The 15,258-nt window shown below is 32.5% G+C and overlaps 1 protein-coding gene across 3 annotated transcripts; it reads left to right on the forward strand.

Moving 5' to 3' along the window:
- Positions 1 to 3,954: 3,954 nt before the first annotated feature.
- LOC114271791 (inorganic pyrophosphatase TTM2) lies at positions 3,955 to 13,975 on the forward strand. 3 transcript variants are annotated; one of them, XM_028213423.2, is made up of 12 exons: positions 3,955 to 4,278; positions 5,844 to 6,197; positions 7,200 to 7,314; positions 8,516 to 8,711; positions 8,799 to 8,912; positions 9,060 to 9,233; positions 10,309 to 10,503; positions 10,655 to 10,777; positions 10,847 to 10,968; positions 11,659 to 11,782; positions 12,582 to 12,854; positions 13,448 to 13,975. In XM_028213423.2, the coding sequence occupies exons 2-12, from the start codon at positions 5,864 to 5,866 to the stop codon at positions 13,667 to 13,669; spliced, it is 1,992 nt and encodes a 663-aa protein (XP_028069224.2). In that variant the 5' UTR covers positions 3,955 to 4,278; positions 5,844 to 5,863; the 3' UTR covers positions 13,670 to 13,975. The 3 variants fall into 3 exon arrangements, with proteins under 3 accessions (XP_028069224.2, XP_028069226.2, XP_028069225.2); XM_028213425.2 differs by having other exon boundaries at positions 3,959 to 4,278; positions 12,597 to 12,854; XM_028213424.2 differs by lacking the exon at positions 3,955 to 4,278 and adding an exon at positions 4,921 to 5,654.
- The last annotated feature ends 1,283 nt before the right edge of the window (positions 13,976 to 15,258 follow it).

A 15,258-nucleotide genomic window follows, 5' to 3' on the forward strand; every position in this document is an offset into this window, starting at 1 on the left:
GCATACATTGTGATGGTCAATCAGCAATAGGTGGAGCACATAATTATATGTATAACGGTAAGTCGCGACACATTAGTCGTTGACATAACACCGTGAGATAACTACTCTCTAATGGAATTATTTTCATTGAATATGTGAAGTCTAAAGACAACATAGCGGATCCACTAACCAAAGGGTTAGCAAGAGAGTTAGTTGCGAATTCATCGAGGGGAATGAGACTTAAGCCTATTAAATAAGAGTTACCACAATGACAACTCAACCTAATTGATTGGAGATCTCAAGATCTAGGTTCAAAGGGACAACTGAGTTGTATATAACTCATAACGATCACTAGGGAGTAAAACTCCTACCTATTTCTATGATGAAATAGTGATGTCTGCAGCATTTTAGATTAAGTAAAACTTTTAATGATTCTTATATCTAGGAATACCTAGTGGAGTATGAAAAGATACTTTTCATAAGAATCACCTATATGTATGTGAACTGGGCTGGTTCTATAAGATTTGTGAAGGGTTAGAATTCTCTACAACCCTTATGAAAGACTAGATTGTTCGGGGTCAAAATGAGCACAATAGTGAGAACTAAACTATGTCTGGTGATATTCTGTGTGAGTTTCTATTATCTTGATTTACGCAAACAGCTGAACAGTTTAGGACATCATGTTCACTGGTTAGCTAGTAAATCTAATAGTGTCTCACAAGGGAAGGTTCAAAGCTAAAAGCTACTTATCATTTGTAGAATATTCTCAATTTATGTTCTCTTTGTAATTAGATCATGTTGTTGCATTTTCTCTCTGTCAAATTTCATTCATGTGGGGGATTGTTGGAAAATATAGTTTTATAGGCTTATTTTGGGCTAACTTTGAGCCCAAATTTAAGTGGATCCCAAATGTCTTTTAGGGTAGGTCCGAAAAAGTAGCGTATTCCTTGTCGCATGGCAAGTCACACAGTGAAGACAGTTCGTCAAAACCATTTATGAGTGAATGAGAACTTGACGTCGTTTTTGGGTTCATGGAATGTACTATTAAAGTATAAAATGTGGGTTTCCTTGTAAGGCTTGTCCCATATTGGAAACTTAAGAGAACTTATATGTGTATATAAGTTCTAGGTGGCAACACTTGGGTTGAGTTTCAAGGGGGCACCTCAAGTTTGTAGAAGGGAGGAGTTATGGACAAATGGAACCTTGGCTCAAACCACCACCCACGCACGCACGCGCCGCCGCTGTCCAACCGGCGAGCCGAGCCAAGCGCGGGTGTGGGTTGTGGGTCGGGTCAGTTCTAACATTAATTTTTTAGACAAAATTTATTTGAATTTTTTCAAATTCTTGTGGGAAAAATTATTTGAATTCAAGAACGAAATTAATTTAATTTTTGCACGAAATTCTTCTGTCCAAACAAAGCCTCCTCCGGTCCAATTTCCAACTATCTAAATTGCTCCAAACTACTCAGCAGTCTGAACAGGTTCAGTTTTCTTCCAGACAGATTTAACTGTTGTGCAGTTATCTGTTGAAACTGCCACCAGATCTTTTTGAATTTCAAACTGTATCTATTCAGGTTTTTTATACCTGTTCGGACAGATTTGAAGGGTCACATTCTTGCCTATAAATAGAGATCTTTCCAGTAGATTTCTACATCTGAAAAACATCCAGAAAAAATCTGTTTCCTCTCAATTTTGCTCTTTCTTTACATAATTCTTTATATTAATTTTTAGGAAATACTTTGAGAGTATAGAACACATGTTTTATTCGCTGTACAAATTGTTTGGAGTGCTACTATAATTTGTGAAGATCATTGTATCCTGGGAGATAGACGCCTTTTATCCGTTAACACTGTAGTGGGGCGAATCTGTCTTAAGGACAGAATGTCACACACTCAACTTGATTTTTAAATATTTATTCGGTTCAGTAAAATAAATTCAGCAAGTAATTTATTTTATTTGTTTCAATTTATTTATTTTACATAGAAGATTGTTCCAACAAAGGTAATTATAATTATATGATTTTATTGGATTGTTATTGTATCATACTTATTGTCTATTTTTTAATAAATTAAATTATTATGATTATCAAATCGATTTTTTTTTAATAGATGATCAAAATACAAGAGCTTAGAAGATAAAAAGATATGAATAAATAATTTCATTTGCTTTTCCCTCGATAAATTCATTATTCAAAATGTAGCCTAAATGTTTCTAAAAGAAATTTTAAAGTTACAATTAGGGTGCACCAAGAACCATGTGACCTCAGAATTAAACTAATAGTGTCTATGGATTGGGTTGCTTTTGTTTTGAAAGTCATTTGATTCAGTTTTAAATTAAGCTAGAATAATCCGAATCAATCACAACTAAACTCAAACGCTATTACATCTTGTAAAAAAAAAAATTATTTGAGATCCCTTTAATTTATTGGACAAAACATGTGTCAAAGCAAACTCTCTAACCCATAATCACCGAATATAGAGAATTATTATAATTTGAATTGAAATGCTTGTAAAATAGTAGCATATTCCAACTTGAACCAATCCAAGGTTTCTTCATCCGAATTGTTTCCTTTTGATTTGATTATGGGCATGAAAAATGAGAATTGAGCAAGTTTAACGTTTAGGAAATCGTCTAAGTTTAGAATTGAGCTAATTTAGTTAAGACTTTTTTTGAGAGTTAGTTAAAAAGTTAACTTATTAAATTTAAAAAAAAAAGAAACTTGCAAAAAAATAATAATGTTGTAGAAATTACCTTGTTTGTCACATTTTTAACATTTACATGAGCAAGTTTAGTTGATTTGAATTTTTTTTTTTTAGAAACCATAAATCAACTTTTCAAAGGAGGCATAACTTTTATAGCTAATTGGGTTAAGTTAGGCCGTTAGCTATACCCAAACGAAACTTAATTTCTAATTTCAGTTTCAAGATTTTTATAGTAATTAGATTAGTTTTAATTTTTAGTGATTTAATTTTAATTTATTTTAAAATCGAATCAAATCTATTATTTCCACTCCAACATTGAGAATCAACACAGTGAAAAAAAAAAGAAGTTACAAAGACAGCAATGAGACCACACATAATTCATTTTTCTTCCAAATAAATATTTTTAATGGGGGTGCATTCGTTAAATTGGCAAAAAAAACTATTTAATTACAGTATGAGTTTTTATTTAAGAATTAAAAAAAAAATATTATAACTATTTACAGAAGAAGGAAAAAAAGAAAAAAGAAAAAAAAAAGAGAGAAACATAAAAGGTTCTGACTTCTGACATGTCGATGAACCGAATACGTAGCCTCTGTCATGCTGTGATCGGTGAGACCTGTGATGAATAACAATAAAATATAAATTTTACTTTATTCTAAATACATTTTTATTTAGGACAAATTACATATATCTTTTGAGATTTAATAAAATTATAAATATTTTACTGAGATTTGAAAAATTACAGATACTTTCTGAAGGTATTTTTTGCATAATAAATTAAAAGACAAATTGTTATGAAAATATAAACTTCATTGAGCAATTTATTATGAAAATATAAACCTCAGGGATATCTGTAATTTCCGAAACCTCATGAGGTATTTGTAATTTTGCTAAATTTCGAGAGAGGTATATGCAATTTGCCCTTTTATCTATGTATAGAAAAAATAAAAAATAAAAATATATTTAGGCTTATATTGATAATTGAAAAATAATAATTTATTAACTTGCTCAAATTACACCACCTCTTCATATTTTAGCACATTTTTTTTTAAAACGCCAACAAACTAAAAAAAGACATTTTTCAAAATAGGCATTAACGTAAAATGGGGTTGAGAATAGTTACTCTTTGAATAAATAAGGGTAAATTATAATTATATCAAATTTAAATTTAATACATATTATTTACTGACAAAAATTTATGAAATGGTACTATTTATTGATACTATTTATAGATATGTGAATATAATTTTGAAAACATCCAAATAATAAGATATAATTAGATCATAGCTCAGGAGTGTGAGTGTAATTTACCCGATCAATGATAATAACAAACTTTAAAAGTATTTAATTGCTTTTCTCTCTCTCCATTGGGTCCCTTTCTTGAGTGTTCTCGTAAATTTGCAATTCCGTGGCAATTCCGCCAGAATTCCCACTCCTTCCCCCACAGCAAAATCCCGGAAAATCACATTTCTTTCAAACTAAAATCACACACAAAGAGAAAGAAATCTGTGTATGAATATATATAACATCATATATATACTCCATAAATGAGCAGGCTTTTTCTACGGTTTTAGTTGCTGAACTCAGCGTGTGACTCGGTTAGTATCTTCGTCTACACATTGGATTGATTTTTGATCCAATTTGTTTTCTGGGTTTTGTTGTTCGCCCCATTTTGTGTGATGGGCAATTCTTATTTTATTTATTGGGTTTATGATTTCTTTGTTTAAGTCGTCACTTGAGTATATGTGGGTTTAGATCGGAAGAAATCCTGAAAACGAGTTGTAAACTCTTTCCTGTGGCTTTTGTTTGTGTAGAATAAATTTTGTGTTGATTTTCTCATCTTTAGTCTCTGGTGATTCTTGTTTAATGCTGCTGTAATGGTGGAATTGTTCAATTTTGTTTTTATAAGTAGACTGTAAATTAAATCTCTGTTAGAGTTTAGTATGTGTGTTTGAGTTCAATGTGTTTGTATACTGTGTAGAACAAAGATGGTATTTGGAGAACTGGTATGCGTAACTATTTGGTAACTATTTAACAGTACCAAACTTGTTGGTGTATACCAGTAGGAATTCCCATGATTTTGTTCTTGAGGACATTTTTTTACAGATTTGCCAACTTGCCAACCATGGATTGGCTGCTGAGATTTTCTGATAGGATTGATACTTTAGGGCCCTGCATGTAAATAGCTACTACAGTTCGTGTTGTTTAACACCATGATGGTTTTTGGGCACTAAGGAGTTAAGGACCTAATGTTTTGATTCTCCAACTTGCTAATTGCCGACGTATCCATTTCTACCCTTGTAATTAGTTTGATTCACTAGGTTATGTGTGAAGAATGTAGTGTAGAGCCATCTTGCTTGTTCAGTTGACTACTGCATTACTAAGTCAGATTCAGAGCAATATATTGAGGCCCATTGCCAGTTTCATAAGTAAAAATGGGCCTCATTTATTCAATTTTCGTATTGCTAAATTTTCAATTTTCAACTGGGTGTGTTCCATCAATCCCCAAATGAGAAATATTAAATTCTATGACCTTTATTTATTATCCTCATGCTTCTGATAACCTATGAGGTAAAAATATTGACTGTTCTTCGTTATGGGTTATCTTGAGCAGTTTGCTATCCATCTAGCAACTTTCTCTGGACCTCCGGGTCTTTGTTTCATGAGATGGTTTGACATTTATGTTTTAATACCCTTGTAATTAATAATTTGTTCCATATCTCATGACTTACGGTAATTGTGTTCTTTTGTATAACACAATTCAGTGTCTTTCATATCTTTTGTGCTTGTCAAGATTGAGGTCAATCGGGTCGCAATATATTATCAAAATTTTACTGTCCTTCTTCTGCTTTGATGATTGCACATCTCCACTTATATGAACTTCTGCAAAGAAATGATGTTCACAATGTAATTTCTTTGTGATGTCTAACATCCTATTGATTAATGGTCCTTTCTACACAAGAATGCATCCCAGGTGCCTTTGCTTCTGTTAAATAAATTTAATTTGATTTCATATGAACATGTTAACAAAAAACACACATGGATGGTTCTCTGTAGCTTGGACATTGTCTTACAGTCCTTGAGTTGTCTCATGTGTGGTTTGATTTTAACTTGGTCAAAGTAACTTACTTGGTGATTGAATATCTTGTTTCTGTTTTATCAGATTAAGCTAGCATATTTGCTATGGCTCCAGATAATTCTGCTGAATCAAATCAGCGAAAGCCTGGGCTCTTAAAAGATCAAGTTCGGTTGGTTAAGCGAAAGGATATTGATCGATATGAGATTGTCCCTATACAAGATCCTCTGTCATTTGAGAAGGGTTTCTTTATAGTTATCCGTGCATGCCAATTGTTAGCCCAAAAAAATGATGGGCTGATATTAGTAGGGTTAGCTGGTCCATCTGGAGCTGGGAAGACTGTGTTTACTGAGAAAATACTCAACTTTATGCCCAGCATTGGTGTCATATCAATGGACAACTACAATGATTCTAGTCGAATTATTGATGGCAACTTTGATGGTAAAATGTTCTTTCTATTATTTTGTTTTTGGATTCTTTTTATAGGACTCTGTGACCGTATTTCTTAGGGCATCCACGATAGTGAGCTTCTTATTTAAAGCTGTTCCCAGTGTGGCAAAATATGCTTTGTTTCCCCTTTAAGGCATTCTTTTCTTTTGGCCATATTTGTTTTTACAGTGATTTTTTATTTTTATGGATATGCAATTTAGAAACATAAGCTGAAATTTCATTGATCTGTCTGAATTATCCTTTTGAAGAGGATGGTTTTGTGAAATACTTATTTGATCTGAATGACATTTGAAAGCTGTTTGGAGCCTATAGGCAAGTGATAATCCTTCACAAAGTGGTTGAGTTTAATTGTGATTGTTATGCCAAAGTAGCTGACATGCTTTTTATAATTAGATTTAGAATCATTAGCTCAAAAACTAAATGCTAGTTCATTCTATGAGTATGCCATTTGTAGATGCAACATTATATGTGGAACCCTTTTTCACTTATGAGGAACTTAACAACTGTATAGCCAATGACTCCAATTCAGGACTCAAGTCCAAAACCCTTCACAAATGCCTTTTTTTCTTTCTTCTTCTTTTATTTTTATCTTTTCATCTTAGGACTTATGTTGAGTTGTGAATTAGGACATAATGACTTACGGTGTTGGTTTTGACTTCCTTAATTTGTAGGATTTTAAAGATGGTTTAGCCTTCCCTTCATCAAAAATTTGATTTGTAATTAAGGAAATGTAGCTACTAAGGAACAGAATTGAGAGCAAAGTTCTTAGGTAAAGTAATGGAAACATACTGAGAAAATGTGTGTACGTGTTGCCCTATGAAAACCTTATTTTTATAACATCATATAAAATAATTGCATAGTACAATTATGTTAGTCATTTGATATATATATACATAATAAATCAAAGCATAAATCTACAGATACATGTAAAAAAAAAATCAAATTACATATTGGGTTTCAACTTTTTACTGGTTTGGTATATTTTTGAAACAGACCCACGCTTGACGGACTATGACACATTGCTCAAGAATATCTATGACCTAAAGGAAGGGAAGCAGGTTGAGATTCCCATATATGATTTCAAGTCTAGTTCCCGCACAGGATACAGGTTGAGTTCCTCTCCAATTTATCGTCATATATTTATATGCATTTCATTACCTATAAAAACTTCTGGGCTTAACTCATCTCAATGTTGCGTAAAAGAAACTGCATATAAAATTCCATTTTATTGTTAAATATATGATCATATACCTATATGAAGATTAAAAATAAGCTTCTTTTCTTCTATTCCTAGAGGACATTCCTTTTTATTGAAGTGACAGTACCTGGTCACTCCACCATTTATGTGGAGATATGTCTCTTTCTATGATGAGTTTTTCATTTTGTGTTATTATCTGATCACTCTCCATACTTTCAAGTTTCTAACATATTGTGGTTCTGCTAAAGCCACTCTAGATTCATATAGTTGGCCTTTGCTTCTTTTTAATTTTCTTCCATCACAGCTGAAGACATTACTTTTAGAGTTAATTATTTAAAAGTCCTATTTACAAATTTTATGGTAGCTCAGGTCCTATTTAAGATTTTTTAAACCAATAAGTCCTATTTAGTAAAACTACGAATATTATCAGTTTTTTCCAATTTAAAAAAGTAAGAATATTATCAATTTTGCATAGTAATGTTTCAGATAATTGTTTCACTAATTGATAAAAAAAAATAGAGCATGAGATTAAACATTTTTGCCCTTCTAGTTATTGGTTTAATTCAACTCTCTAATAAAACCAAGAATATTATTAGTTTTTTTTTTGTTTTTTTGCACATCAATGTTCTATCATCATGCTCCTTTATAGACACAAAATTTTCAGTTTTGCATAAAAAAATAATTTAGTTTTTCAAATTTTTTCAAAAAAAAAAAGATTTAGTTTTTTTTTTTTTGTGCACATAAATTTTTTTGTTTTTTCAATTTGAAAGTTAATGTTTTAAAATTTTGAAAATCAAAATAAATGTCAAATCATTATGCTCCTTTATAATTAATCATAAATGATGAACAATCATTATTTGAAGGGCAATTCCTACTATTAAAAATTTTATGGGACTTGAAGGTCTAAAAAATCTTAGTTAGGACTTAATGGAGTATAAGCTCATAAATTAAGACTTGTGTGTAAATGTCCTATATTTTTATGGTCATCTCTTTTAATTTGTTGTTCAGTTATTTCTTCTTTAAAGTTGAGTGCTTGATTAGATCAAATTGTCCATTGGTCCACTACCATGTAGTAGCTCTTGAAACTCATTTAAGCATGTGGTGGTATCAGGACGCTCGAAGTTCCAAGCTCCCGTATTGTGGTTATTGAAGGTATCTATGCTTTGAGTGAAAAGTTGAGGCCTTTACTGGATCTTCGAGTATCCGTTACAGGTGGAGTGCACTTTGACCTTGTTAAACGGGTATTGCGGGACATACAACGTGCTGGGCAAGAGCCAGAAGAAATAATCCATCAGATATCTGAAACGGTTTTAACTATAATCCTCAGCTTAATCTTCTTATGAAATTTGATGATCTTCTCCTCTACCAGTTTTAAACTATACACAGTTGTGCAGGTATATCCAATGTACAAGGCGTTTATTGAGCCAGATCTTCAAACAGCACATATAAAAATCATCAACAAGTTCAACCCATTCACAGGATTTCAGTCTCCTATTTACATTTTAAAGGTTTCTTAATTCTCTCTTTCTCTCTATGTTTTTTCATGTATTTGTTGTATTTTATGAATGCCCATCAATGCCCAGAGCTGAAATGTTTCTTCATTGTTGACTTATATAGATTTATTTTAATAGCTATGTACTGCATTTTTATTTTAGTCATCAAAGAAAGTGACAGTGGATGAAATCAAGGCTGTCATGTCAGAAGAACACACAGAAACGATGGAGCAGACTTATGATATTTATCTTCTACCACCTGGTGAAGATCCTGAATCATGCCAATCATATTTGAGGATGCGGAACAAAGATGGAAAATACAATCTCATGTTTGAGGTTCGTCCCTTTATTATAATAATGGCACCTTAGGAATGCACAGACAGTTCTTCAAAATTTTAGTTCTTTATCACGTTTCCTTCACTTATTCTAGTAGTCCGCATATTTTTTAGAAAATGATGCTGTTTAAAAAATCTTCAATATATATATTGTTTATGTTTGATAGCTTGATATAATTTGTTGAGTCCATTTTCTAACAACTTAAACTTTTAAGACTAGTGGTGTCTTAACATAGTATCGGAGCTCAGGTTGTGGGAAGTTTTGGGTTCAAGTCTCTACGTTTGTATTTGGTCCACATTTGCATTTTTTCTTCTCTTTATGTATGGATGTTTTGTCTCTCATTTGCATTCTTTCTTCTCTCTATGCACGGATGTTTGCATCTCCACTTGCAAGACAAGGTTGCACGTGAATGAGGGTGTTAGATAGCTTGATATACATTGTTGGACTCATTTCGTAACAGCTTAAGCTTTTGGCAGTAGTGGTGACTTAACAGTTTCTACTGTAATCATAATGTTTGTGTGTATAATCTTAACCTATATTTACTTAAAAACTTCAGATATTGTAGTTCTGAATACACAGAGGACATATTTTCTTGAGCAAATTTTGTGAACCAAAGCAATTCTTTCTGATGTTTACAGACTGAAGAAGGAAAAATCTTTAAATATAAAACAGTTTTAGTTGGATTTTGGACTGAAGGCGGTGAGGGTTCTGTATGGCACATTGGATATCTTGATATGTTTTGCTACCTGCCGTGCGTTAAGCATACCATCATGGTTATATATCTGCAACTCTTGTTGAATTTGTTGCTTAATGGCTACATTAACCAATTTCTTTCTTAGAAACCAAACAGAATCTATAAGGAAAAAAGGCTAAATGTTGGTATCAGTTGCTTATGATCTTGTCTCTGGTTTTTAATTTGATTCATGATTAACTTAAGGTTATTCAATTCCTTCTTTTAAGCTTGGTATCAGCCTTTTTTTGGCTCTCTGAATTTGCTGCAAATTTTGATATCAAGAAAAATGAAAAGACTTGCATCGTGGTGTCTGATCAAACTAATTATCCTTTTTAATTTCAGGAATGGGTTACAGATTCTCCATTTGTCATATCACCAAGAATAACTTTTGAAGTCAGTGTGCGGCTTCTTGGTGGCTTGATGGCCTTGGGATACACGATAGCAGCTATCCTAAAACGAAGTAGCCATGTATTCTCTGATGAAAGGGTGTGTGTGAAAATTGATTGGTTAGAACAACTGAACCGCCATTATGTTCAGGTAATACAAGATTTTTCATCATCTGCTTGCTAGAGAGTACAATGATGGAACCGTACACCGTAATTTTTTTGTCTCTTAATTGTTCTAAACTTTTAATCTCTTCATTAGAGCTAAAAATTCTAACTAAAAATGGATGCTATTTTCATTGCAGGTGCAAGGAAAAGATCGCCTACTTGTAAAGTATGTGGCTGAGCAGTTGGAACTGGAAGGGTCATACGTTCCTCGTACTTATATAGAACAAATACAACTGGAGAAACTTGTAGATGAGGTTATGGTATGGAAACTTCCAGAGCTTCTAATGTCTTTTTCCAATCACTCTTTTCCTGATCTAATCATTTTGCAGGCATTACCAGATGACTTGAAGACAAAACTCAGCATGGATGATGATCTGGTGGTAGCAAGTCCCAAAGAAGCACTTTCTCGAGCTGCAGAGAGGGTTGCCATGAGAAATAAGAATCTCAGGAGGTGTAATTTTCTAACCCATATTTATCGTTGTAGTTTTGGCTCACATTTGACAACTATGTTTGTCATAAATTCTTGGTGTGGCTTTAGAGACATTTCTTCATTTGTTTGAGATTTAATCATTGATGTGGTTGAACTATTGTTGTTTGTGGCACCAACTTATTTCAGCTGCTTGAAGATGATAGTATGTTGTCTATTCCCGCTCCCCTCCTTTCGGAGCTATCTATGGAATTGAATTATTTGTTGAAATCTTTCTTCTTGCCAGTTGTTTTCCTTTTGATTCTCATTGTTATTATATTGAGACAAAGATTAAATAAGTAAAATTGTATTTTGCACATTATAAAAAAATTAAAGCTTAATACTATCTCAGAAGACTTATTAGAACAATAAATGATCCAAACTCAAAATAAGCAAGTAATGTTAGTGTCCTGACGTGTACAATATCTATATATTAGGTAGACCAAGTATTGCTGAATGTCAAGAGCACTTGTTTTTTGCATGGAATGCACATCTCATTTAAGCCATTAAACCAATAATATTTCTACCTTGTCTTCCCATACTTGCATTTTGTAGATAAAGGGGAGCTAATATGTTGTGCACCATTTTTTTTTTCTTCTGTCAAGATCTGATGCTTTTATCTTTAACGCCTGGATTATTTGTCAAACTGAGACTGATCTATTCCTGTTTGAACAGTGGTTTGTCACATTCATATTCAACACAACGGGACAAAAATCTGTCAAAGATAACTGGATTTTCTGCCAATAACCAACGGTTTGATGACAGGACAACAGAATCACAAGCGGCATTAGCAAACCAGGTGATTGGTGATTTTATAATTTTTTCAAGAATTTACCCGTTGTTCTTTGGGTTTATGTAAATTCTTTGTTAACAAACTCTTCTTTGGGTGTATGTAATTTTTTTGTTAGCAAACTCTCCTTTGCTTCTTTTTGTTGGGAATGAATCCCCCTTAAACTCTTATACCCCTTGTTGAAAAAAATTAACCCATATGTCAGTGCAAGTAATGCCCAAAATAAATATGCACACTAAAGAGAGACACAATATTAATGTGGTTCGGGACCAATAGCTACGTCCACGAAGGAGAGAGAAAATCCACTATGAATAATAGAGATTACATGAGATGAGAATACACTAATCTGACACCAATACCTGAGACCCCAGCTCAAGGTAACTGAGTACTTAAGCCCCAAGCCTCATAGGCTTCCCATTCACTGGTAATTTTACATCTCACACCCCTCACCCTTTTGTCCCATCTCTCTCCCACACACACACTGGAGAGATTCCCACTCTCTCACCATAACCCATCACATCACATAATATATATAAATGATTGTGAAGCTAGTGATGGTGATACAAAAAAACCTCTACACATCCCACAACATCGTCCCTTGTTTCAAAACCGGTGGCTTCAACAAGAGAAAAATCTGTGCACCATATCCTCTACGCTTTTATTCTTCGATGGCTCGTGAAGTACCATTATGAAGGAGATTGATGCATGGGCTTCCAAAAGAATACTCCTTTACATTTAACCAAACTAAATCATTAATTATTTATTATTCACATGGACAGAAAAACCTGACACTTTTTTTTCCCGGTAGGGAGTTATCACGCAGCTGTCAGAACAAATTTCCACACTCAATGACCGGATGGATGAGTTCACATCTCGGATTGAAGAACTGAATTCCAAGTTAACCTGCAAGAGAGTTTCTGGCAGCCAACAAAACATGGCTCTGCACGCTGAAGCCTGCAATGGATCTGCTCCTACTTCTTACTTCATCTCTGGTTTAGGCAATGGTTCCTTGACTGGATCTATAATGCCTAATTCGTCATCTTCCTCCCAGTTAGCAAAGGAATCTCCATTAATGGAGGAGGTAACTGCATTAATCTCATTACATGTTTCCTATTTGAATTTACCATTTACCTACTTTTGTGGTTGCAATATCTGTATGAAAGGAGTTTACTAATCATAGTTCCAAAATCAAAGGGAAAAAATGAATTGGATTTTTCTCCTACAATGTCAAGCAAATATTCTTGTTCTTAAATTTGAAATGCAACTAAAGGTTAAAAAAATAAAAATAAAATTGTGGGATTATTCATTTGACGGACTAAATTGATATTCAAAATTAAATGTCAATCCCCCCCCCCCCCCTCCCTTTTTTTTTTTGAAAAATTGTGGGATTCAAATGGTTTTGGGATAATGATGTGTATTGTTCCATCAAGTTATGCATCAATCCCTTGGATGGGTGTGAGCACCACACATCAGATGCATTAATGTTGTATTTGGATCTTGGATTTATGGAGAGAAAGGAAAAGTAAAGGGAAAAGAGAAAAAAAGCAGTATGGTTAATGACTTTCACATATTTGATTATTTTAGTTGTTTCTATTCATCATGGTACACTTTTGAGCACCTGCATTTGATCAACTTGATTGATTCATTTTTTATGCCCACTCTATTTTTTAACAGATTTCAACTATTGCTCGTGGACAACGTCAAATCTTGCATCAGATGGATAATCTTAGCAGTCTTTTCGGTGAGACCTTGAGAGGGAAGCCACGCCACCAAGCAAGAACGGATAGGAAAAGCATAATGGCTGACATTGAACCAATTAGGGCTTCTCTGATTTTAACTTTGGCGGTTGGTGGTTTGGGAATCTTCTTGTTTAAGAGTTTTCTACCTCGAAATTGACTTCTAGCAGCAACTAACTTTGAAATCTTCATTTCTTTTCCTTTTTTTAACGGTTTTTCATTTTGGGTCATACCAAATATGTTGCAATGCCACCCTTGAGCTCGGGGAAGGACAGACTGCTGATAACCGGAGGCAAATAAACGCTCTCAAGGTTATCTTTTGAGGTTTGTTAAAGAAGGGTGTGCTTTGGCAAATTTTGTAATTGGTAGAGAGCCCTAGAAGTTTTAGCAGAAATGTTTTTCCTATGACCTCTTCAAAAGTTCAATCAATACAAGTATAGGAAAAATATATGAATTCCATCACAAATTTTACTCTTCAACTACAGATTATGAATGACAAGTTCATAAAACATATCTCAAGTTGTTTATTCTTGATTTCCTATGGAATGGTAAGTAGAATTTGAATTAGCTTGATAGTGGGAGACCCCAATTCATTCTGCTTATTGTTGAGAAGTGCAATCACTTATTGAAGATTGGAATTTGGATGCAACATTTTGGTTTGGAAATAAAAACCATCTGTAGACTGTAGTTGAAGGGTTTTTCTCTTTATTTGTCTTTATTTTTTTGTACATTGGCTCTGGCTGCTGAGATAATCCCAATTTGATTAGAAACATAGAATGAATCACTGATTTTATAAAAAATATAATGAGTTGTTATATAAATAAAAAATTTATATATAATTTTCATATAGAATGATGTGGACCTTTCATTTCAAAATAAAACATTCTTAAAGATGATGTATTTATAATAATAGCATTGTCACATTATTCTTATCAAGTTTTTTTGTATAAATTTTATATAAGAATAAAAAATTTCAAATAATAATGGGTGGTTATGTGATAATATTTTAAAATGATGTATTTTAAAATGATGTATTTTAAAATTTCAATTTGTTATGTGACCACGGTCTTCTTGTTGTACCTTTTTGGGTAAATAGCATATTATTGGAAAGTTCAAAATAATTACAGTTTAATGAGAAGTTTTCAAAAATTAAAAATTAGCTTGATAAAAATAAACTCAAACAAAATAGTTTTGAATTTTCAAAAATAATTTCTACCTAAAAATGAGAAAATCATATAAAAATAATAAATATATTTTTTATTTTTTTCACCAACTTAATTTTTGATATTCTTTTTAAAATTAAATTCTAAAAACTCAATCAAATAAAAATATTTTTTGTAATTTATCCCTAAAATAACGTTTTCCTTTTACGTTATTAGGACTGAAAAAAATCAAAAAAATGGCCAACCTATGTACTGATCTATATCAAGTTTAATTTGGTGTTCATAATGCACAATTCGGTCTGGTTTAGAACCAAACCAAAATCCTCTACTCGTGCAAGTGCGGAAACAATCATCTAAACAAATTACTATAAATAATGGCTTCATCTGGCAATTCAGATTGGTACTAAAAAAAAGTATATATAAAAAGTAAAAATAAAAAGTTAAATAAATTAATAAAATAAAATATGACATCGAAATTATAATAATTTTATTACAAAAATAAAAAAAATCCCAAACAAACTTTTTAATTCTAAACTACAGAAAGTCTCAATTCTAAAAAGGTAAACTATTCCCCCCGGGTCAAAAA

Source organism: Camellia sinensis, chromosome 5 (genome assembly GCF_055761805.1).
Source record: "Camellia sinensis isolate YWXY chromosome 5, ASM5576180v1, whole genome shotgun sequence".
Taxonomy (NCBI): Eukaryota; Viridiplantae; Streptophyta; class Magnoliopsida; order Ericales; family Theaceae; genus Camellia; species Camellia sinensis.